Source organism: Syngnathus leptorhynchus, chromosome 13 (assembly GCF_054491065.1).
Source record: "Syngnathus leptorhynchus isolate UIUO chromosome 13, UIUO_Slep, whole genome shotgun sequence".
Classification (NCBI taxonomy): domain Eukaryota; kingdom Metazoa; phylum Chordata; class Actinopteri; order Syngnathiformes; family Syngnathidae; genus Syngnathus; species Syngnathus leptorhynchus.
The window spans coordinates 10,708,488-10,731,823 of NC_141207.1; the positions used below are offsets into that span (position 1 = coordinate 10,708,488).

Here is a 23,336-nt window from a genome sequence, read left to right on the forward strand (position 1 = left end):
CCTTTGGAAAGTGCCATGCAATCAAATTGTCATTTGTCTCGTTAACACAATACACCTTGCTCGGTGATGTCATGTTTGTCATCCGTAACGTTCCTTTTTGACAGAAGGGAGGTCGGACCTTTTGAACATAAAAGATGACTTGATCGAAACAACCTCTCCTGCTCAACCACGCAAACTGTTTACATTTGACTTTGCTCATCCCTGAACTTTTCACAGGCAGGCAGGCAGGCAGGCAGGCAGGCAGGCAGGCAGGCAGGCAGGCAGGCAGGCAGGCAGGCAGGCAGGCAGGCAGGCAGGCAGGCAGGCAGGCAGGCAGGCAGGCAGGCAGGCAGGCAGGCAGGCAGGCAGACAGGCAGACAGGCAGACAGGCAGACAGGCAGGCAAGCGCCTAACCAATGAAATCACCTCCTGAGTTCAAAATGTTTACATGACAAATGCATTCAAATTTCATGATGTCATGCGAGCTGGATGATGAATTAAATGACATTACAGCATGCAACCTGTCATTATCACATAACTTGGGCTGATCTTCACTTTTAAGGAACTTAAGGACAGAAAGGGAGGATTTTTTTGGATAGTGCATTTCACAATAAAAAGCCCCACCTGCTGGTTGGAAAGAAAACATGCATTATGTAAACTTGGTAGATGCAATCGATGGTTACATCATCAATTTATGTGGATGTGCCATTGGAAGGAACCCCATGGCATTTTGGCTTTGCCGCTCACGTGCACAAATTGGGGATCGAGCAGACTCCAAACTTTCAATGTTGTACCATATCATTCTTTCAGAAGTAGCACTTGGAGGTGAAAAGGGATGCGCTCAGATGTGAGATCATTGCGTCAGGCTGGAAAATGTGTCATGGCAGGCTTAAGAGTGCAAAGGTACAAACGTATCATCAGGCTTCCTTCCGTAGAAAAAATGCAAAATGTAAGGTAAATGTAAAAACTGCAAATACAGTGATCCCTCCTACTTCGCGGGGGTTACGTTCCAGACCCAACCGCGAAATGGGAATTTCCGCGAAATAGAAACTAGATTTTTTTTAGCTATTCTTGGAAGATATTCTATTTTTATCGCTGACATCAACCAGCTCGCTGCTAGGGGACTTTCATATCAATGGACTGTGCGCTCCGCATTCATGCCTTAGCGACGAGACTAACAGTGTATTGCTATGTCCAGATGAAGGCCACCGCCGGTGGAGAGTGTTATATCTTTACTATTTTCCAGGTTCTGATGTAGCAAGCATGGTTCGGACAACGACGTGATGGGTACTGCTTTATTCCTTTCATCACAGTCAGTTCACTGGCCGTACATCGCGACACTGAACGTCCCCGAAGCTCCCCCTCCCACATCCGGGGTTTTCCCACTACGGAACATGAGTTAGTCCAAAATATACAACAGCGAGAACGCCCTGAAGTCACATGTGACGATAAAGTATACTGTACTGACTCTTTAATTTATTCATTTCACTTTTAAACGTAAGCTATCATTATTAAAGGAAAATGAAGAAACTCAAGTGGCCGCGAAACCTCGTGAAATGATGAAATTTCTGCGATAAAATAATTCATTTCCGCATTTTTGAAAACCCGCGATATAGCGAAGCCGCGATAGTTGAAGCCGCGAAGTAGGAGGGATTACTGTAAACCAGTGAGATTCAACTTTGTTTACTATGGCAATGGTTTATTCCTCTTTGTAATACAGCCTTATACTTACTTCCTAGCCTTAACAGTGATTTTCAAAGTGAAGTGTCATCAGTCGGGTTCACCTCCGCACTGGTGTCAACAGTTGCCGTCTCTTCCTTAATACAATGATCTGTGTCTTTGCTTTTGGCATCGTCGTCATCATCGCAGGTCTTAATGATTGCGCCGATATGTTCTTGCCTCTCCCCTTCATCGTCACTATCCGCAATCTCTCCTTCTTCTAATTCTTCCTCCCTCGATTGTCTTTTGAGTCTTTTCTCTTGTGGCGACAGCGATTCTGGGCTGGGCTGCGTTGCCGTGAAGGTGGCCAGAGGGCAATGCGGGGATGGGGAACATAGGGTGAGGTCCCGGCTTGAGTGCTCATCGTTGCCTGGCGCCCCTGAAACAATTTGTATATGGATCAAATACTTTGGCTGAAATAGCTGATGATTTTGCTCCTATGTAAACATGAGAGACAAATGGGCGAGGACAGGGACCATGACGCTTAGCTTTGGCCCCCGCTCAGAATAGGGCGACGTGCCAAGCTACGAGTTATGTCATCAAACACTGTGGAAGACTGGAATGTCAAATAAAACAGCTTTCTTTCGACATTTAGTGGAGGCAAATGATTCACATACCTCCATTTGAGTTGACATTTTAGGATAGACAAAGAAATGAAAAGTAAGATACCTTTAGCACCATTACAAAGGTGGCTTCGATCAAATTTGGCAAGCATTCTGGACTCATCTTGCCATTTGCCTGGCCTGTTTACAGAAGTCATTCTATTCGATTGACAGCTCAGCCTTCGACAAAATCACAGCTTGGCAACTAAAAGGACGTCACCGTTGGAATTTCTTTTGAGAACGCCATCTTTTCCCAGAAATGACAATGTCATTGATATCGGAGCACGATTCAAATGGGCTACATCCTTTCAAAGAGCAATTGAATATCCGTCCATTATCTCAAAGCGCTTAGGGTCGGTCAGCGAGGTCGCGGGTGCGCTGGCACGTCGTATCCAGCGCGCGGTGGAGCCTCCAAAGCTTAACCTTGCTGCTTGTTATCACTTTGCGTCAAGCTTCCCGGCCGGCGGTGGCGTGCGCCATTATGGGAATCTTTTTTTAAGCGACATGACATGAAAACAGTGAGACGGCGAGGCCTTATCACAGGAAAACATACCAAATTGCTCATTCATCCGGAATGGGCCAGACAGAGTCACGATATGACAAATGTGCACCAAACGCATGAATGACGGGACCCGGAAGACTCCACCGCAGGGGGCGTGCGTACAGGTGGCTCCTACTACGTCATTTCTCAACACATGAGGGAGGTCATTTGGGAACACTATTTGATCCTCTCTTTGGCTGTGGTGTTTGCTGCCGAGCTTCAAGTGTGATGCAGTGCAGAATATTGCATTTTGTCAGGGGCTGTTTACAGTCCCCGTTGGAGAAACCGAGACCGTTTCATCAAGTATAGGTGTGTATGATGAGACGCATTGGGCAGAAATGCTCACGCTCAAAACATGAAAAGTTTTGGCCGATGGGAATGATGAAATATTTGTAATACATTTGTCATTTACCTGCTTCTTCCACCGGAAAGTCCTTCCAATGATCGCTCAGTACTACGTGGATTAAAGGATACTCGATGAGTATTTTGTAGCGCAGGTTGTCTCGAAGGCTCTTCTGTAAATCCAGTTGATGGTACCTATTCCAGAAAAAATGTGCATGGTTAACACAGGCGGGCAGGAAGGTTCATTGCCAACCACTGTTTTTGGGTTCAATTCTGGCGCAGTGACACTTTGTGGGCTTCGGCAAAAATCTAAGCCATGTGGAAAAGCTCCCATATCCTTGCCTCAAAGCCGTCCTGTCGAGTATTAGGGATGGTCATACTGTCCAAATGGGTTGCTTCCAAAAGCCTTTGCTGGGCTGTCATGACCAAAAGACCGCTACTGGCACAACTTGTCAAAGAGCAAAAGTTGGAGAGCTATTTTTGATTTTGCTAAAAGCACAAGGACTGCGAGAGCTGCTGTGCGAGGCAGATAAGTCCAGACTAGACCTCGTAGTTGGACTGGCCTCTACACACAGTTGGGCTCCTCCCCAGAGTGGTTGATTTCTATTCCACTTTAGAATTGCCCAGAGTGAGCAGGTGGGCTCACAGCTCCATCATGTTCCAACGGTAATTGGCCAACAATAATCACTCATCTCACCTGACCGAGTTTGCTTTGCGTCCTTCTTCCTTCATGAAAACGCCGACATCCTCAATCGGGCTACATACATACCTCTTCAACCTGAAATAGATTTGGGTTTTATATTAGCACAGTGTCAATGCTAAAATGCACACTTGGGATCACAAGAAAAAAGGCTTACTTCTGCCGTATGATAGGGTCTGACTCTGTCGGGTGGATATAAGGCATCAAGATCTGTTCCAGACTTAGCGTGTCACGCACCCTGCGATGGAATTGAATTTGTTAAGAAGCCCTCCATCAACATTGTAAATGAAGTTTACAGTCCAGCTGCAGGTGCAGCTATTTTGCTGTGAGACTTACCTTTCCTGGCTGAATTCTGTCCCGCCGCTCTGAGGGAACACAATCTTCAGGTGCCACAGAAACATTTTTTCCCTAATTGGAACACATTCAAATGGACGCTACGTTAAAACGCTGGCCCGAATGAGATGTATGGAGAATATCGGTAGAATCTTTCCGACCAATAATACGCCAAGAAATGTGAATTTTCTGCACGTATGTAGCTCTATAGCCTTTTATTTTGACAGGTTTTGGTCTAGTTGGGGCAAATAAAATGGCAGCTCACGGTTAGGCATGAATAAACGAGTCTGGGGGATATTCCCTACACAACGGTGGGAGAAGAATTTAGGAGCTTGTTGGCATAGTTTACTGCGTCAGTGTGGATTTGCATAAACTTGTGGAAGCCTTGATGCGTTTCTACATGCAAGAAATGTGGGTGGGGCACCAGGTGTGATAGCATCATTACAGCAAATGGAAACTATGCAACTCTGGGTGAAAACGGGGGCTTTCATCAGTTCAGGCTGACCCGTGAAAAATTCCTTAATTACCTTCCATGACTGAAAGCTCCTGTGTGTTAGTTGTTCATTGAAACAATGACAACGTGTTAAATGTTGTGCTGAAGTCACTCTTTTAAAGTGAACCGGAGGTCTAACTCCGCTGCTTACTTGATATGATTTGTAAGTCGTAGCCTTGATGGATGGCTAATTGGCCGTTTCGGGTATGCGTCGAGACTGCCTTTAATCAACTGCTACGGCTGCTTCCCGGCTTCTTGGCTGAGTCACGCTCATAAACAAATGACTGACTGATACCCATGCACAAAGCACTTTTTTAACTGACAAACAGGTGTCACATTCCTTCTCACTGACATGAGAGTTTTCTTTCTTTTTCCAAAACATATGAAAAGAATGGCGTCCTTATCTGATCACACTCTTACCTTAAATTGAAAATGCTGGAGTTTTCCTTACTCTTGGTGAAGGTTCTGGGGAGGGTTCTCAATGTGATGTTCATCTTCCGGGCATTTACTAATAGATTTTTCACCTGAACGACAAACAAAAATGAATGCATGCAACGTAGTAAATTGTGTCAAAAGCACTTTTAGCTAGAATAGAAGCTGGTTAAGAAAAGGACACTTTTGGGACATTTTGTTGGCTGACATTTCAGACGGTGGGGAGGGAGGGAGGGAGCCAGCCTTCTTGGACAAATGTGTCCAAATAGCAAACATGTGTTCTGCATCACTAAAGATGACTGCGTTCAGGTTTCAGCGTTAATCCCTGCTTTCACTCCATATTTGAAGCATCTAAAATACACTACATTACTTGCAATGTAACTCAATAGAACATCAAATTGGGCTTACTTTGGTGGGACTGTGACGGACATGGACATGAATGAGACTGTCTCTCTGGGCGCCACCAGCAAACCTTCCTGTATCTTCAAGAAAGCGGTAATCTAGAGAGAGAACAGACAAGGACCACTTCTTACACCCAAACATCTTAAGGGTCCAAAAATAGATATTATATAATCATATATTACCACTGAGTAGCGTCATTTCATCAAATTGAGAGAGGTTCAGGAAGGCGCTTTTGTTTCGAACACCGCTGCATCGAGATTCTTCCTTGTGTTTCTTCACACAGAGCAAACTTCAAGACAGAGAGACGGAAGCAAACCAAATCTGGGGTGAAATTGGTCGAACCAGGTTGAAAAGCCCCAAAGACAGTTGGCGGATGTTTTGGACGACGCGCCGTTGTGTCCCTTTGGAATAGATGACATTGCTTAAGCAACAAAAATGATGATTGTTCAAATGTAAAGGAATTTGGTCTGAAAAAAAACAGATTAAAAAAAAATCCTGCCGCGTTTAACAGATGATAGACAGGTATTTGGCTCCAGATAGAATAACACTGAATTAAAAAAAACAACGAAGCAATAGGAATGCTGACTGATGCCTTCAACTCCAGGCCTTTATGAAAGAAGCTTACGGACAACCCCTGGTGCCCAACAATTTCAGGCATGACTTTCAATATGCCAGCAGATTCTTGAGGATTAGGCCAGAAAATGTTTCAACATCTACACAAGTCAAGGAATAGAGCTAAGATTGCTGCCACTAGCAGAAGCATGTTAGTGGAGGCCTCCAACCAAAACAAATACATGGCTCTCTCCCAGTCCAAAATATTCTGCTCAAATAAGATGGAAAGATGGTGCGTATTACATAACCAAGCTATGTCCCTTGACTTGGTTAAAAGCTGCACTTTTTGGGACCAAACCGCAGGGAACACCCATTTAGTTCATCTCATCCGTATCCAGATGAACTGTTGCATATTTGAAAATGTGATGGGACTTGAGCCTCCATTATTCACTGGAAAAACTCACCTACTTGTTTTTCTGTTCAACCAACTGTGTTCACCCATTGACTTTGCATCAATACAGTGTCCAGAAAGTGGTGCACATCATGTCAATCAATTCATCTTTGAAAGCCCATCATGAGAGTTTGCTTGGCCGTCGGTGTTCTTACCTGCATGAACGTGTGAGACAGGCAGGGCACTTGTACTTGGCCTCCCCAAAGCCACACACACCACAACTGTGAAAAGAAAACGTCAATTCAATCATTCCTGCACGAGGGGGAAGCAGAAGCTGAAGCAGAAGCTGAAGCAGCAGCAGCAGCGGCTGCAGCAGCAGCAGCTCCACTCAGCAAACGCCACCGATTCCACAAGGTTGAACTTGTTCATTTCCGAAGGAAGCCATCCCTTGATCTCGATGTGATTTTATTTGCATTTGGTCCTTGCAAAAGCATGACAGCGGCATGATAACTCACACAGGTTCCTTTGCATTCCACACACTTACTTGGACAGAGAAATCTTTCTTTTTGTCCCCCTCGCCTCTTCGTCAGGACTTTTACTGCTCGTTGGCGTCTCCTCCAGCGACATGATGCGTATCGATGGAGAACTCCTACCCTACGCTACCCGACTATGGTGTACATTACGAGTTAGTCACGTTGGTGGGCAAACGATGACAACAAAACCTCTTCCGTCTGCGACCATGCGAGTGTGTGTGCGCGCGCACGCGGCTTCTTGTTGACTAGTTCCGGTTTATACACGCTCTTTAGCGCCTCCCAGTGTCAAGGCGGGTGCATGGCGCCCCGAGAGTCATCAAACCAGCGTTGATGTGTTTATGATACCAAATCATGTCAAAATGGCTCATGTACAGGATAGGATGATTCCGTTAAAGACACAAAAATGTTGGCTAACGTTTCCATTTATTTGTAACACCATATTTATTATTTACACATATGCACCCAACAATTCATATCATTGTACTTTGCTATAAATTAAGAATATGGTGGCTGTGATTAAATTGTTTCTAATTCTGGCCCATTGTAGCTGCCAGTCTACTTAATAAACTGAACAGTGTTATAAACATACAGTTGCAGGTGAAGGAAAACACTACGAAAACATCAATACTTCTAAAAGTGTGGACGAACCAATAGTTCTCTGAGAGTATAACTTACTGTTGTACAGTAATGTGAAAGAGGCTATAAATAAACATACAGTATGATGGCAAAATATACACAGGAAATGCAAAAAGCCACTTTGTTGCAGTATCAATGATAGGATTCCCCTGAAGAACCTACCACATTTTAGCAAAGCTACAATATTAGGGTAGCGCGCTAAATAACGGTTCATAAATTAAGAGCGATCCACTCGACATCATACAACATAATACACCTGGATGTAACCGGTACATACGAAAAGGCGACAAAGCTTCATCTAAGAGCAACCATTCTAAAAAAGCAAGGTAGAGGTAGAGCACCATCTGTCAAGATGAGCAGGTCCGACCGACCGACCGACAATAAAATATCATGATAACAATGTCCACGTAGCCATTTCCTAACGACCACATGCTATTGCACTCATACATTTGGAGCTCTAACAGTGCTCCACTTCAGAGGCCTGACGCACTTCTTGAATGGATGGATGGCTGGATGGGCCCCTGCATAGGATGGTCTGGGCGCGTCTAAGGCCAGGGGAGGTGTCTGCAGGCGTTAGATGAAATAGCAAAGCCCGATCCTGTGATCCGGGGCCAATAGCCGACCTGAGCACCGATCGATTAAACCAGCAAAAACATATTTGACACATGATCTGAATTGCTCTATCCTCGTGAGGGTGTCTTCCATAAATACAGCTACGAATCCAATTGGCTGCTCCATACAAATGATCGGAGTCTCATTGGTCAGATGTTGGCAATCTCCAGAAATGATTTGGCGTTTTGTCAAAGCATTTGTTCATCAAATCAATGAGTATGAGGTGAATTGGGCAGAGGGTCAAAGAAAGCAGACGGGACCGACTTCAATATGTCGCTTAACGTTGCCACGTGGTGTGGGACTTTCCTCTAGCTCTACGATGGGTAGTTGGTGGCTCTCCTGAGTATAGAAGAAGAAATGTGACTCATGCCAGCTGCCATCTTGGATCTGAAGGAGGAAAGAAAGAATGAATGATAGGGAGGGAGGGAAGGGGTCCTACTCAAAGGCAAAGGACAGGACAGAGACATTGCTTCCTACCTTGCACTCATCTTTTGGCACAAATGGTTCAAGTAGTGTGTCGCTCTCAAATATTTGCTTGTTCCAGCCTCGGAAGCGAAGGCGACCGCTCTCTTTTGCTCCGAAGCCTGTGCTGCCGTTGGAGTGACCTGTCAGGCAATGCAGTACCATGCTCTGGCTGGCCTCGCTACTCAGTAAATGGAGAAACTTCATTTGGACCTTTCCCACACCAAACGCCATCTGCACGCACAAACGCAGATGCCATCAATCGACATTCGGGGAGACCAAGACTCTTCAAAGAAATAGCAGCTTTTTCAGGAAAAGGAAGAAATCAATTGAATGCTGAAAGATTACATGTGATTCTGATTCCTTTTTACCTTATTAGTGGCCAGTGGATGTAAACAGGTCTGACCCCCTGCGGTGAAGTTGCAAAAGACCTGGAAAGCATCTGTATTGCAGCCAAGATTCGGATCAATCCAGAACCAGCCTTCAAATCCATCCGCATGAACATAGAAAGAGGGAAAATAGAAAGTGAGCTCGAGGTGAAATAGGAAGACATGTTAGCGTCAGTGTGCCCTCACCGTCTTTGAGCTTTTGATGACAGTCCAGCAGGTCCTTACAGACACGAGTGGGGTTCTCTTTGGTTCCCACAGGCTTTTTGATGCTCTCAATAACGCCACTCAGGTAATGCAAAGTCTTAAAAATCTCTGTATTCTCCTCTGGTAGGCCCACTTGTGAGTTTTGAAAACTCTGGTCACAGATGACAAAAAGAAAAGAAAAAGTACCTGTCAGTCATGTGTAAAAGCATCATCCATCTAACATTTACGAAGCGAAGGCCACTTTGGCGTACAGCATCACCCTGCCTTCAATAAATTACAAAGATCACCCACCTCTTCTTTTCCGAGGGCGGCTTTCGAGTCAGACATGCTGTAGTCATCATAGAGTTGCCTCTGTGGGGTCAAGATCACAGATCCATTTTTGGCTATTCAAGGAAAATCCATACACAGTACTGGGCAGTACTATAGCAGTTCCGCGGTCCAGAAACTTGTTGTTTTCCAATGCTCTCTAGTCATATAAAAAGTCGACAACTGCCCCCCCTCCCCCTTCTGTGAAGATATCTTCTTATCTTACTTACTGTAGGTCCTGGAGCTCCAGGGGGGCCCTTAGGGAAAGAGAGAAGCATAAAATAATGTGGATGGATTGGCGACCATCAATATAAAAATGGTTGTACATAGTTTCAATCACACAAACGAGTGCAACTTACTCTGGGTCCTGGACTTCCGTGTGGTCCTTGGGGCCCCTAAAAACATGTGAAGATGTTACAAAACAAAGTATGGACACAGTATGTACGTACGTACGTACATATTCTGACAGAGCAAGACTGGGGAACTCATCTTTGCATGACAATGCCACTGGGATCAAGCGGAAACACGGCAACAATTTGACAAGGTATTGCAATCGTGCATTAAACATAGTCTTCCATTTGAATGAAGCCAGGAGTGATTTTGCAATGACAAATCTTTGGACACTTTTTGATGATATGTAGATTGGAATGGGATCTTACCATTTCACCGCCGCTTCCTCTTGGACCTCGTGGCCCCTGTAGAAATGGAAAATAAACAAACAACATTGGAATGTAGTCCATCTGCTAGCTAGAAGATAATCAACATCAACCTACAGGTTTTCCCATTGGGCCCATCTTTCCCTCAGGCCCCACTGGCCCAGTGAATCCCTGAAAGGGGCATGTGTTAAGCATGGCTGATCTCTTTTCAAGGGACATTTACAAATAAATACGTCTGAATCTTGCCGTAAGTTTCAAAAGTTACCAGAGTGCCCGTCGGGCCCTTGGGACCAAGAAAACCTTTCAATCCCACATCACCATTCGGACCCTGAAGCAAAAGGCAGGCCGATCGATATGTGTCATTTTGTAGTCGGAACCAATTGAGCACATCTTTTGTACTTTCGTGCTTCAGCAGACGACACCGACCTTTGGACCTGGAAAGCCCTGCAAACCGAGCAGCCCCGAACCGCCCGGTTCCCCCTGTCAAAAGAAGATTTGAATGAATGCTTCATAATCCCCAAAAAATAAAAGCAGGGTACAAAAGAGTGCGTCCATGTCCTGATTGTTTCCGCTGACCGCTGCTGTCCTTTACACAACCCCTCTGCATTTTGAAATAAGTAGGGCACATGCAAAATGGATCATGTCTGGATCAAGTGGAACATTCATCCACACAGTCGGGGTTCAATGGCTGCACCCAACTTTGCCTGAGGTTTGTTGGCCAGGGTGGCAGCCACAATGTTTACACAGCCAGTCATCCACATCCTCTTTCCAGCCAAAAGCTTTTGCCAAGCAACTCTATTGGCTGAATGGTGTAAAAGATCCGACCCTAGGGCTGAAATCTGCTCTGTGTTACATGAACATCAATGGAGAAAATGAGGAAAGGGAGAGGACTCGACGTTGTTTTTCTTGAGACGTTACATAAGTAAAGTGGAGCACCTTTTTTCGGCTCTCTGGAGTGAGAGAACCTTATATAATAAGGGGGGGGGGAATTCCATCTTCTCTAGCTCATTCTTTGACTCCATTTTGGATGGAAAAGTCTCAAAGTCACTACTATTGAAGCACCAAAAGCTATATTTAGAGAGTACACATGAGAACGCTGTGTTCACAGGATGAAAAACATTCCAAGGTTTAAAATGTAAGAATAACAGCGCTATTTTGCACCGTCAGCAGAGTTGAAGAATAAAAGTGAAACATGTGATGTATCAGCCTGTCTTTCTGTCCTATTCATTATTTATGTTGACACGTGTCACTACTAACAAGCGTGGAAAGTACTCACTGGTTGCCCTTTGGATCCTGTCTCACCCTTCATTCCCTGGTCACCTGTAGCCCCCTCCAGCCCTCTGACCCCTGACACTCCCCGATCTCCTGGCAGGCCAATCTCCCCCTGGACCGACAAAAGAATTGATGTCAGCAAAACAAAAATTCCCAAACACTGCTAATAAGCAAAAGAGAAGATGTCCAATTATTACGCCGGGCAGGGTCACCTTTTGACCCGGCGGTCCGGGTTCTCCAGGTGGTCCTGGGAGTCCAATGATCCCTCGAGGACCTGGACGTCCAGGAGGACCAGTTGGTCCCACTAGGCCTCGCTGGCCCTGAAAAGAGCCCAGAGTAGAGGAGGTGAAATTTTCAACCATGTGCTGATAATGATACAGCCAATGGAGGTGTTGATTTGAAGAAGAAAAAAATCAAATCAACATTGTCATACTATTGCATGCAAAAGAGGCAATTACATGAAAAGGTAGCAGTCATGATTTGACTACTCAACATTGGACATGGCCGTTGATGTCTGCTAGCATGGCCTCCTGCTCCTAATATTTCTTGACATTGCAAAGCAAAGTAAAAAAAAAAACGCAGCGCCTATCACAGAGCAACGTTCTCACGCTGCAGACCAAAACAGTTTTCTGCTCCATCAGCAGTGTGCTGAGGCAGGCAGAATGGAGTGAGTGAGAGCGAGAGATTACAATAACACAGTGAGTGCTTCGTCGCTTCGCATATGGCTTCTGTTCCTCCGTGGACGTGATGAAAGAGGATAAGCCCCCAATGAACCTGCTTGGAATCTGTAAGGTGAGCCCCAAAAGTGTAAGCTCTGAGAAGCTCTTGCATAACGAGCACACTTGAGCTTTCATCTTAATTAGATAACGCGCGGGGATTCCATTCAAAATTGACCAAGGTCATCACTGGAATGCACACCAAATGCAAGCGAGCGTTACAAATAAAAAGGCAACACAATCAATGATATATATATATATTCTCGACGGTATGGCGGCTATAAAACGTGCAAAAACCTACGTATTGGAAAAATCACTGACCTTTTCAATACAAAATCCAAATTTGAAGGTAGTAAAGGTACCTGTCTTCCTTGTTTTCCTGCTAATCCTGGTAAGCCAGTGAGTCCAGAAGGACCATCAAGTCCGGGGTAACCCTTCACGCCTTTGGGTCCCGGTAAACCAATCGGCCCCTACAAAATGTCAACATCAATGTTACAACATTGTTCCAGTCCTCGTCCGGAAATGTTCAAATATCAATCTTTGAGCCTAATTTCCGGACAATGTGAAGAGAGGCTATTTTTCTTTTTTGTGAAACAGAAATCAACAAAAGTATTGTGGGCATGTAAAATCCGTTCAGATGTTTAACTGTTTAAGGGCTACATACATAAATAGATAACAGTGGACACTATAGAGAAAGAAAGTGCCCTTTGCTGTGATTTATTTGCCATTGGATTGAGGATATGTGATACTCACTTCAACTCCGGGGGCTCCATTCAAGCTCGTTGCACCTTTCTTCCCCGCTGAGCCCTGAACAAACACACGCAGACAGAGAATAAAACATACACAGACATGAAGAATAACACATTGTTACATATCTAGCTCACGTACACAGTGAGCAACGGAAACTTTGGAGACTTTTCAGCACCGTGTCTAATGTGAGCCTGATGAATACGTGAGTGACGCTGTCTTGTCTCCATTGGGTAGAACAAAAACAATTTTGAAAAATACACTCTTGTTTTTCATCATTTGCTCCAGTACTTAATAGGCCCATTTACTGTATACAAACTAGACATGTTCCTGTTTTCTGCCATTGAGTTCTCTGACTCATGTCAAAGTCAACAACAAGATTGAGCACAAAAAAAAGAAGCATCAAAGAAAAGAAATGGACGTGGACTAGTGCCTTGTGGCATTTGGGCACTTTGACAAGTCGCGTGTTCTATCCAGGCTGTAAAATGATTCTTCTTAATCCACACCACCAAGTTGAAATACTTTCCAAAGTCCAGCCACTTCCAAAAACACTCCAACTGGCCAATTCTTTGATTTCTTCTTCAACTTGAAAACAGTACGAGACCAGAGAGAAGTAGAAGCAGCAGCAGCAGGTACGTCTACATTTAACATGAAACGTAACTCTGCCGAAGTCAAATATTATCATGTTTGTCAACTCCCCTGTTTTGTGCAACACAGTTGTGTTTCAAGAGATGTGAATTTACTCACCGGAGCGCCCATCTCTCCTTTCCGACCTGGCTCCCCCGGCATACCTGCTGATCCCTGAACCGAGGATACAAATAATTGCCTGCTTTCTTTTCAGGAAGATCAGATTAACCTTCACATCTCATAAATAGTCATCCATATACGTACACAGTAGAATTGAGTCTAGTACGGAGGTAGGTCATCATATGAAACAATAAGCATTTATTTAACCTGCACTTGCGTATATGTAACCATTTAGTGTCGAGTTACAGAGATTCATAGCGACTTACAGGTAAGCCCGGAGGTCCGACAGCCCCACGAGGTCCGGTGGTACCAGTATGTCCCTGCAATATTATATACACTCATTGATTTTCTCATTGACAATTTGCTGAAGATTCAAGATTTGCCAAACATGATGTCCTGATGCTACCTGATATCCTTCATCTCCTGGTTCCCCACGATCTCCCCTCTCTCCTGGTGGCCCCTGTTTCAAAACAAATGTATACTCCAAATAAGTCTCCTAATGTTTCATGAACTATTTAATAGCACTTCAAATAATGGGAGGATCAAATCATAAACATTCATTGGTGTGCCAATGGGATGATGCAGGGAGATCAGAAAGGATTTTGAAAGCAAAGCAAGACCTACTGGTTCACCTAAGGGCCCTGATGGTCCTGGGGTCTTATTGTCCTCGCCTGGATAACCCTGAAAACACAACAATCACACACACACAACAATCACACACACACACACACACACACACACACACACACACACACACACACACACACACACACACACTTCAACTTGTACTCAGAAGCCTGATCGATCGATAGAGCACTGACACCAAATCTTGAAATTAGAATCATGAAAGATGTGTAGTTCACGTTACCTTTTCTCCTTTAGGCCCCGGGGGTCCAATAGGCCCCTGCTTACCAGGATGACCCTAAACAGAATAGAAGTGTTCAGTTATTTGGAAAAGCAATCCTGCTGATAAAACAAGGAGGGATGTAGCCACAACCCAGACTTCACACATTTTTCGTATCCTAAATGTGTGGCCATGTGAGATTGATGTGTGTGCCATTTTGCACATTGAGCAACTCACTGTGTATCCTGCCAATCCCGGTTGCCCTTCCATTCCCATGATGCCAGGCCGACCCTTAAAAAGTTTGGAATAATACAAAAATAAACCGTGGCTCAGAGCAATAGCGGTCGGGCGGGTCTTTTTGTACTGCGGTTTAGCTAAATATAACCGTGGCTTCAACAACACGCACATGCTGAGGTTTTACGATGGCCAGATAAATCTTTTCTCTGCACCTATCACAACATGTTCGAAATGGCTTTGGACAAAAAGATTTCAGACCTGGAATTTCCTATTATTTTCTTACTCTCTCAAGCCTGAAACAAATGTTCAGTATTTATATCACTCAAGACTGGCAATCGGTAGATCATAAAAAAGTACTTTTTAATATATTATGAAATAATGAGTAAGTTAATTATGGTTGCAATATAGTCGATGCTAATGCTATCAGGGTTAGGCACACTGCACTAATACGCGGGGGCCAATATTGTGCAGAGCAAATCCAGTGTAAATGAGCACTGTTGTCAACGGGCTGTAAACAAATGAAGAGAAGTGGGAACTAACAGGAGGCCCTCGAGTTCCTCTGGCACCTTTTGGCGCCGCCTCGCCCGCTGGGCCAATGTCGCCGCGGTCTCCGGGTTCACCGACAAGACCAGGAGGACCTTTCTCACCCTGGGCATAGGCAGGGGACACTTTTTCTTAGCATCACATTTGAGGCAAAAAGGCTGCAGCTTCTCACCTTCTTTCCACTTCGTCCCCTGTTTCCTGGGGCCCCTGGTTTTCCTTCTGGCCCCTGTAATACAACATGAGACACACAATCAACAGACACAAACTCCTAAAACAATACAAATGTCTTAAAGGGCGTCGCGTGCCCACGGTTGAAATATTAACGACGTCTTCTGTTCTGTGAGAGCAAACCCTTGAAGGATTTTGTCTGTGTTACTTAGTATTTGCTTTGTTGGTCACATTCTGACATACTGTAGACATACATAATGGGCTGAGACCTTCAAAGGGATCCAGCAGCAGCAGCAGCACTGCAATTTCTTGCTCATTATTTGAAGGCTAAATAGAGTGAAGGCTGACCTCTGCTGGGGCACAGTGGCATTATTTAACTTGGACTGACAAGTAGCCATTTCTTACACGAAAGCCCTGTTTCCCTGGTTGTCCAGGTGGCCCTGCAGGTCCAGGGTCTCCCTCCATCCCTTTGTCCCCTGCTTCTCCTCCTTGTCCACACTCACCAGGATCACCCTGAAATAGAGCCCAGAGCAAAGTCAAAGGAGCTAAGGAAAGGACAAGAGAGATTTGTTAAGTTTCAAAGTGAAGATCAACATTTTGCTTGGCTATACAGTAAATAATGCGCTTTGCATCTCTTTCGTTCTGTAGATGATTTACTCATTGCGTTGCGGTGATATTCACTATATTATAGCATTAAGGCATCAAACTTGAACTACGTTTTCTGACTGAAAAAAAGATGCTGAGCTGTCTGTCATACATAGCAAAGACTCGAATGAGGGTGCCTATGTTTTTTTTTTTGTTTTTTTTTCATTCATTGATTTGATTGATTTACCTTGGGTCCATCATTCCCTTGAGGGCCATCTTCACCAGGCGGACCAGGGGGCCCCTAAAAAAAGGTATGATACCAATAGGCATGACAATTCAAAGACATCAGCCGCCATGCGTCATTTCGACATTGGCACAAGCTGCAACACATTGTAATTCAGTTTCTAAACAAACACAGGATGTCAGACCCAGCAAGGCATCAGGATTTGTTTGTTATGTGCATTGCCCTCACCTGCTGTTTGACGTGGTGCTTTGCTAAAGCTCTTATCTCCAAATAGAATATCTTTCTTTGATGCAAAATGAGTTGGAACATACTACCAGCAAAATGCAGCTACGGTAACTAAGATGTCTTGATCGATCTACTTTTTCACAAGCAAGGTTACTCATGCTCTTCACATCATTAAACACACAACATTTAAAGGCATTTACAACCATGGAAGGAAGAAACAGTATGATTAGGTTCAACACAAAGGTTAGTAGTGTGACAAATACACTCACAAAATGTACTCACTCTGATGCCATCCTGGCCCAGCTCTCCTTCAGCTCCCGGAGGCCCGCTATCACCCTATGGAGAGGCCCAACACAAAAATAAGTCCTACCTGCATTCAACAACGTGCTGGACTCAAGAAGAGCGGCTTCTTGGCTGCGGCTTGAATTTTCAAATCGTTTTCAATAACACTGACCTTTAAGCCTGGCTCTCCTACAGCACCCGGTTCCCCTTCGACACCAGGCCCACCCTAAGGGAATCCGGCAAGATAAGCATTCAAAATGAAGGTCAACAAATACTGAATCGATGGAAGAATAGTCGAGAAAGGAAGAAAAAAAAAAAAGAAATACATCAGGCCCTTGCTCTCCATCAGGTCCTGCCTCTCCAAGAGGTCCTCTGGGTCCCTACAAGAGAATCAACATTGTAAAATACCTCGCTCGGGACTTTTGACGTAAACCTGGGAACAGACATAATACACAAGTGGAACAAGCAAGCGCCAAACAAACATGACGTCGGCGGAAACCCGATAACATCGACAGAAGCAAGATGAGACCCATAAGTGATACCTCCTCCTGCGCTATGGAAAGCTCACACCCTGACAAATATTTGATTGTTTGACATTCTCCATTTCCCCCAGGGTTGGGCTGACTTCCAGGAAGATTTAAAAACGTAGGATGTCTGAACGTGTGCCCAATGCAGAGCGCAAAACAAAAACAAATGGAAAACAAGGCACTTGCGACGCTGCCAAGGTGAAACAACATCTGACAACATCTCGTTTCCAGATGGCTTTCATCATTGCTGCTAGTAGGAAAAAAGAAGGCCTACTTACAGGCGCACCCTGGGGTCCGCGCTCCCCGCTACTTCCTGGAATACCCGTTTTACCCTGAAGACACACAATCATTAGCTTGTGCCATCAGACGCATCGGGAGAAAAAGACAAACACGGTCGCTGATGATGATGATGATGTTTCACTTGGGCCCGGTGCTATGTCACGGGATGGTAACGCCACACGGGCCTTCTGGCCACGTAAAAAAGGCTCTTTGTTGAAGTGTGGACATTGTGTTGCCAAGCTGAGACAGGGCACTAATTTGAAACAGTACTCATAGCAATGGCGGTTGAGAAAAATTTACACTAGTTCAATGCGCTGTGGTTACTAAATTGGGATCATGGAAAAGTGAGCCACAACATTCATCATTACGTCAATGTAAAACCAGCAAGGTGATATCATTCATATCATTTGAGTCCATATCATGTGATGACACATTAGGGCAAATGGCAGGCAGGCAGGCAGCAAGAGGGATGTTTTTCCAATCACTAGAGGGCGCTATCTAACCAGGCATCATGGAACTGTGTTGACAGCAGAAATGGAACTTTTTGTTGTCATAGAAAAGCAGGATGGATATATATTCAAAATAAAAACAAGACTTAACACAGAAGTCCTTGTTTCAAAATGATACTTTGAAATGGCATGATCCCAGAATGAATTGATTCGTTGCTGCAGTTTGTCATAAAACTGGCTGCAGGCATTTTGCGCTTCATCAGTGGAAAAAAACCTTTTCACATTTCGGACTATGTGGGCCATAACTCATTGGGCATTTTTTTGTCTTTTACTGCGCAATCAAAACACACACACGTTTTTGTACAACTCAACAATTAGTGAAGAAAGTCAATGTTTCTCACAGGCTTGCCAGGGTGTCCTCTCTCTCCTGGAATGCCAACTTTGCCCTACAGATAGAGAAACAAGTCTTTGATCAATTCTCTGAACTCAGTATAGTGCCAATTACACACAATATCACGATTGTGAGCGAAATCTACAAATCAGCCAGCCAGCCACTTGTCAGAGTATTCTGAAAAATAGCTCATCTTCTGAGTGAGTAATCTCATGTTTGTTTTCCATGTTTTGATTTTTCTAACTTGTCCACAATAGGTCACTCACAGCATAACTCACAGCCCTTGAAACTGCTGTCTTAAAAAGAATGATTATCTGTGTGTGCTGTGCTGTGCTGTTTGTCCTACAGGATCAGGAAACACACAATAGCTTTTTTTCCATTGCATCTCTCCCATTTTCAAGAGTGTTACTTACTAGAAATCCTGCTTCTCCTTTGAAGCCAATATCACCAATTTCCCCCTATGCCAATGACACAATGAAAATATGGATTTGATTTTTATTGAACTATTTGTATAGGGACAGTCAACATTTTACAAGAAATGTTTACCTTGGCGCCCTCGGGTCCTGGTTCTCCCACTGGGCCATCAGGACCTCGAGACCCCTAAGGGTGACAAAGAATTGACATTTTGCCTCAAATTGATCAATGGTCAATGGGTTCTGGAGACTTTTACCCGACGGCCCTTTGTACCGCCACTGCCGGGACTTCCTCTCTGCCCCTGTAGACCCTGTGTGGAGGGGGGGAGGGGGGTTATTTAGCAATAATGTTTGGAAAATACCATGATGTAAAAAAAAAACATTTTCCAGAGTAAAAAAAATTGTAGGTTTAAAAAAAAAACAACGATTGATTTACACACATACATATGAACGCTAAGAAGCCAAACTAGCGCAAGTGAGGATATGGCACTTACAGGTGTACCTTGCATGCCGATCTCCCCGGGACTCCCGGGCAACCCTGGATATCCCTGCAGATCAAGTTACATGTCATGCATAAAATAAAAAAACAGAATTCTCCACAGGTGTTCAAAGTATCCACATTCACCTGCCCCTCTCATTTGATCTCACAAAAACATTCAAGCTTCTCCTTACATAAGCTGACGCATGCACAAGTAACGTTTGAATCATTTGGCAAAGCATTCAGCCACCAGATTCGTCATTCCCTTGTACCAAAGAGCAGTCAGCAGTGGTTCAGCAAGTCTTCCGTCCAACTAGGTCAGGAACGCTGCCCAGAATCTTTAAGAGTCCCGGGCTGTGAGCAACGCAGGAAAGCTACTCTCCACACAACTACGCATGAGATGCACTCTACTACAGCAGAACCATGGCAGAATGATTTCTTGATTTATTTTGGGCTCATGGAGAAATAGGGAATGCATTTTGGTGTTAGCAGCTTTGCGCTGCGAAGACTATTGTGACAAAAGATGACCACAAAGCATTACCTCAGGAACAAAATGATGAATTCATACTCACTCGTGGCCCTATCTCTCCTGCTGGACCTGTTGGACCTGTTGGACCACGGTCACCCTGGGGGAGGGGGACAGCAAAAAAAACCAACAAAAAACCCTCAGAGATTGTTTTGCGATGACCGCACTGATAGAAGAAAGTGATTTACATCCTTTCTCAGCAAAGAGGAGTTCAGCGGGTCAGAGAGACAGCCGGAAGCATGTACGTCCAAAACAGTTGCTCAGTGAGGTGAACAGCAAAACGAAGCACTAAAGCACCTTCTGAAATGCGACTACCCCTTCCTTCAACATGATTGAAGGCTTTTCAAATCTCCAGATGTTTTGGAAATAAATTCACGTCTATTGTATGACATGAAAGGAATTTCCACTGTGTCAAGGTGTGATTGGCGCTGACAGAGCCAACCAGGGGACGGTTTGACGCTTGAGAATTAACAGAGGAGCTTCAGAACATGTCCCGACACACATGCCCAGTACTTTGCAATCAAAAGGTGCAGGTGGAAGGGAAGGAAGGAAGGAAGGAAGGAAGGAAGGAAGGAAGGAAGGAAGGAAGGAAGGAAGGAAGGAAGGAAGGAAGGAAGGAAGGAAGGAAGGAAGGAAGGAAGGAAGGAAGGAAGGAAGGAAGGAAGGAAGGAAGGAAGGAAGCTTAATGGTGGCAGAGGCTTGAAGCCTTCCTTTTTTTTTATTCAAATGTCTTGAATCATTTTAGCCCCGCCATAACCCAACAGCCAATCGTAGGGAAGCAGGAATGTTCTTTTGGATGTGGTTTGTTTCTCTAAGGCATGTCTTCCTTTATGACAAGTGCAGTGTCTCTGATACTGATGGACAACATAAGACTAAAAGGACGGGTTACCTTTTCACCGGGATTTCCGATGACGCCGGCCATTCCTACCAGTCCTGCAAGACCCTGGAGAGAGAGAGAGAGAAAACATTTAGGCTATGCCAATGTGAGCGTCTGCTCTTCCCTCATCTAAGAGTTATTTCCCAACTTCTTATGACACTTGGAATGCAAGAGGTCGCTCACTGAGGTGAGGTGGGGCTGCTCTCAAGGAAAAGGCAGCCATTTGACCCATGAAGTGTCAAGTATTCAACTCAAATTCATTTCAACATCTGACTAAACTCATGTTGACTTAATTCAAGGATCAATTGACAATCAAGCCAAAAGGAGCTCAAGAGAAGTAAAATGTCACGGCTTACAGAGCGAGTGTCGTCCATCAAAATGTTTGAAATGATTCTCTCATAAACGCAGAGCCTACTCTCATATTGCATGACTTGAATGTGAAGCAGACAGTAGCATAGAAAGAACTGAACACACTAACCGAGTCAGACGAGAAACAGACGGCAAAGATTTAGGCAAAAGCACTTACTAAAGGAGATTTTCTTGTTGATGCCTGAGATTTAACGGGGATGGGATGCAAATCCCTTCATTAGGACAAAATGGGCTCCATTGGAGAAGATGCTTTTAATGACACAATCTATAAGAGGTGAACTTCCTGCCAGACTTTACGAACACTAACCTTGGCACATACATTATGGGCGTGCGAAGTGAGTGGCTGACAGGAAGATGAAAGCAGATACTAGGTTGACATGAGTGACAATTCAGCACTCACCTGCTGGGAGACTTCAAATGGAATAAAGCAGCAAACTCCCCACAGTTAAATTGCGTTTGGATTGACTATGTGTCTCTGCTTAACCTACACCAGTCAATCAGATTTTCTTTCTACATCCACTCCATCCATGGGTTTGGAGTTTCAAAGTGTTCTCTCTCCTCTAACCGCTTTGTTCTTTTCATACGTATGTGCACTCCAGTAACTAAGTTCAACTTGATGGCCTGCCTGGCTTACAACGTGCAGAAGACAAATATTAACATTAAGGGGCCTCCGCTCCGAGAAGAGAGAATGTTCTCTACACTTTGGTCAAGTCATCTGAATGCACGGATGCATGCGTAAACACATTTTACAGTCGAGTAAGCTGAACAAACCAAGCCAAGTGAGAATTCCTAATCATAGCATTGAACTGCCAAATGTATGAAAGCGTTCATGAAAATACACACGAGGATAGGAGTTCATTGCTGTGGTCCTAGCAAGAAAGCAACAACTCACTTGTGCTCCGATTTTTCCAACATTTCCAATGTCCCCTTTCTCTCCCTGGAAGAAGGAAACAGCAGCAAAGTGATTAGCTTCCTGCAATTACAGCATTTCTCTTGAATGCGAGCATCCGGCCGGCCCGCTTGTAGCTCGGGGCTCTATCACGCACGCACGCACGCACACACGCATGCAGACAGAATCAGGAAAATAGACTCACCGGCAGACCGTCTAGTCCGGGTTCACCCAGGTGGCCTTTCCTTCCAGGTCGCCCCTAAAAGAGTGACACAGCCATTCAAACACATCATGTCTTGTCATGATACAAACTACACCCGCAAGAATCTCAAAGTATTTTTTTTCCAATCCTTTGATATTTCTTACAATTGGACCGGGATTGCCAGATAGGCCAAGTGGTCCTTCGTCACCCTGCAAACACACATTACAGTAAATGAGCCATAAAGCAAATTCAGTTGGTAGAACAAAGAGGTAGGTGGTTGGCTCACGTTGGTATGCGGAGAGAGTGAGTGCCTACACACCCATAAAGCCAGATTTAAGCATCGCATCAGTCAAAAGGGCTTTTGCTCTCACCTGCCTCGCATTGTGCAATATGTCGAACTTTAGCTAGCGAAACATGTCGTCGTATGTCGTGTGCATATCATCAACAACTGTGTACAGCTGAAAGCGCAACCCGTGTGCGTTTGCGGATACTGCCACTGTGGAAGCTGCAATATTCCGCCGCCTGGAAAGCATTCAGCTTTGTATTTAGAAGCAGCCAATGTGAGGACTTCACCCGGCTCACTGTCTTCCAAGTGACATCTTCAACAAAAGAGACAGGTTGTGCTATCCGATATCTCTCTTTCCTCACACTTCTATACCCCAATGGAAACTTTGACTTTTGCATTTATCATTACAGAGGAAGTCATCAAGTCAATGCATTGCATTGTCTTGTCTTGTCTTGTCTTACTTGCGTTCCTTTCGGTCCTATCGGGCCTTGGACACCTCGAGCACCTTGCAAACCCTGAAATGCAACACACTGAATAAACGCTCTGGTTTGGTACGGCCAAACACAGAGAAGAAAGGCGATGCTATACCTTTGGTCCGGGCGGCCCATTTGGCCCAGGCACTCCGATGTCTCCTGGAAAGCCCTACAAAATAGCTCAGTGTGAATCCAGCTTGCAAATAGCAAGAAATCTCCTTTCTGCTCCTATAGTTGTAAAAAGAGTCTGGCCGGCCACTAATCGGTCACATGATTGATTGGC

At 44.6% G+C, this 23,336-nt stretch overlaps 2 protein-coding genes across 6 annotated transcripts in view; both read right to left on the reverse strand.

Annotated features, from left to right (window-relative positions):
* Window positions 1-1,657: 1,657 nt before the first annotated feature.
* Window positions 1,658-7,256, reverse strand: znhit6 (zinc finger HIT-type containing 6). Its single transcript, XM_085927795.1, has 10 exons — window positions 7,031-7,256; window positions 6,702-6,767; window positions 5,726-5,832; window positions 5,550-5,641; window positions 5,130-5,233; window positions 4,220-4,291; window positions 4,041-4,121; window positions 3,881-3,961; window positions 3,254-3,378; window positions 1,658-2,077 (listed from the first exon to the last, which is right to left on the reverse strand). Exons 1-10 carry the CDS (start codon window positions 7,111-7,113, stop codon window positions 1,734-1,736), a joined length of 1,155 nt encoding a protein of 384 aa, XP_085783921.1. The 5' UTR covers window positions 7,114-7,256; the 3' UTR covers window positions 1,658-1,733.
* Window positions 7,257-7,441: 185 nt separating this feature from the next.
* The window catches only part of col24a1 (collagen type XXIV alpha 1), a 31,290-nt gene continuing 15,395 nt past the window's right edge, over window positions 7,442-23,336 (reverse strand). For 3 of the 5 annotated variants that reach the window (XM_085927789.1, XM_085927794.1, XM_085927793.1), the window contains exons 20-60: window positions 23,169-23,222; window positions 23,042-23,095; window positions 22,459-22,503; window positions 22,298-22,351; window positions 22,096-22,140; window positions 20,847-20,900; window positions 20,004-20,057; window positions 19,448-19,501; window positions 19,211-19,264; window positions 19,087-19,140; window positions 18,954-18,998; window positions 18,551-18,595; window positions 17,700-17,753; window positions 17,221-17,274; window positions 17,067-17,120; window positions 16,895-16,948; window positions 16,391-16,444; window positions 15,964-16,071; window positions 15,563-15,616; window positions 15,388-15,495; window positions 14,848-14,901; window positions 14,635-14,688; window positions 14,391-14,447; window positions 14,173-14,226; window positions 14,033-14,086; window positions 13,767-13,820; window positions 13,026-13,079; window positions 12,635-12,742; window positions 11,769-11,876; window positions 11,561-11,668; window positions 10,711-10,764; window positions 10,550-10,612; window positions 10,402-10,455; window positions 10,288-10,323; window positions 9,988-10,023; window positions 9,859-9,885; window positions 9,614-9,673; window positions 9,305-9,473; window positions 9,101-9,210; window positions 8,745-8,963; window positions 7,442-8,654 (exon numbers count right to left, since the gene is read on the reverse strand). In XM_085927789.1, the coding sequence (XP_085783915.1) occupies window positions 8,508-8,654; window positions 8,745-8,963; window positions 9,101-9,210; window positions 9,305-9,473; window positions 9,614-9,673; window positions 9,859-9,885; window positions 9,988-10,023; window positions 10,288-10,323; window positions 10,402-10,455; window positions 10,550-10,612; window positions 10,711-10,764; window positions 11,561-11,668; window positions 11,769-11,876; window positions 12,635-12,742; window positions 13,026-13,079; window positions 13,767-13,820; window positions 14,033-14,086; window positions 14,173-14,226; window positions 14,391-14,447; window positions 14,635-14,688; window positions 14,848-14,901; window positions 15,388-15,495; window positions 15,563-15,616; window positions 15,964-16,071; window positions 16,391-16,444; window positions 16,895-16,948; window positions 17,067-17,120; window positions 17,221-17,274; window positions 17,700-17,753; window positions 18,551-18,595; window positions 18,954-18,998; window positions 19,087-19,140; window positions 19,211-19,264; window positions 19,448-19,501; window positions 20,004-20,057; window positions 20,847-20,900; window positions 22,096-22,140; window positions 22,298-22,351; window positions 22,459-22,503; window positions 23,042-23,095; window positions 23,169-23,222 (2,832 nt within the window). In that variant the 3' untranslated portion in view covers window positions 7,442-8,507. The remainder of the gene's footprint in view (window positions 8,655-8,744; window positions 8,964-9,100; window positions 9,211-9,304; window positions 9,474-9,613; window positions 9,674-9,858; window positions 9,886-9,987; window positions 10,024-10,287; window positions 10,324-10,401; window positions 10,456-10,549; window positions 10,613-10,710; window positions 10,765-11,560; window positions 11,669-11,768; window positions 11,877-12,634; window positions 12,743-13,025; window positions 13,080-13,766; window positions 13,821-14,032; window positions 14,087-14,172; window positions 14,227-14,390; window positions 14,448-14,634; window positions 14,689-14,847; window positions 14,902-15,387; window positions 15,496-15,562; window positions 15,617-15,963; window positions 16,072-16,390; window positions 16,445-16,894; window positions 16,949-17,066; window positions 17,121-17,220; window positions 17,275-17,699; window positions 17,754-18,550; window positions 18,596-18,953; window positions 18,999-19,086; window positions 19,141-19,210; window positions 19,265-19,447; window positions 19,502-20,003; window positions 20,058-20,846; window positions 20,901-22,095; window positions 22,141-22,297; window positions 22,352-22,458; window positions 22,504-23,041; window positions 23,096-23,168; window positions 23,223-23,336) is intronic. The other 2 variants (XM_085927790.1, XM_085927792.1) reach the window with 2 other exon arrangements.

Excerpts from the sequence above, each read along its gene's own strand:
- znhit6 (XM_085927795.1), bottom strand. The coding sequence starts at position 7,113 with ATGTCGCTGGAGGAGACGCCAACGAGCAGTAAAAGTCCTGACGAAGAG. Across the intron at positions 5,642-5,725 it reads TGAAATGACGCTACTCAGTG|ATTACCGCTTTCTTGAAGAT; the intron begins GTAATATATGAT and ends TTCTCTCTCTAG. Across the intron at positions 5,234-5,549 it reads TCCGTCACAGTCCCACCAAA|GTGAAAAATCTATTAGTAAA; the intron begins GTAAGCCCAATT and ends TTTGTCGTTCAG.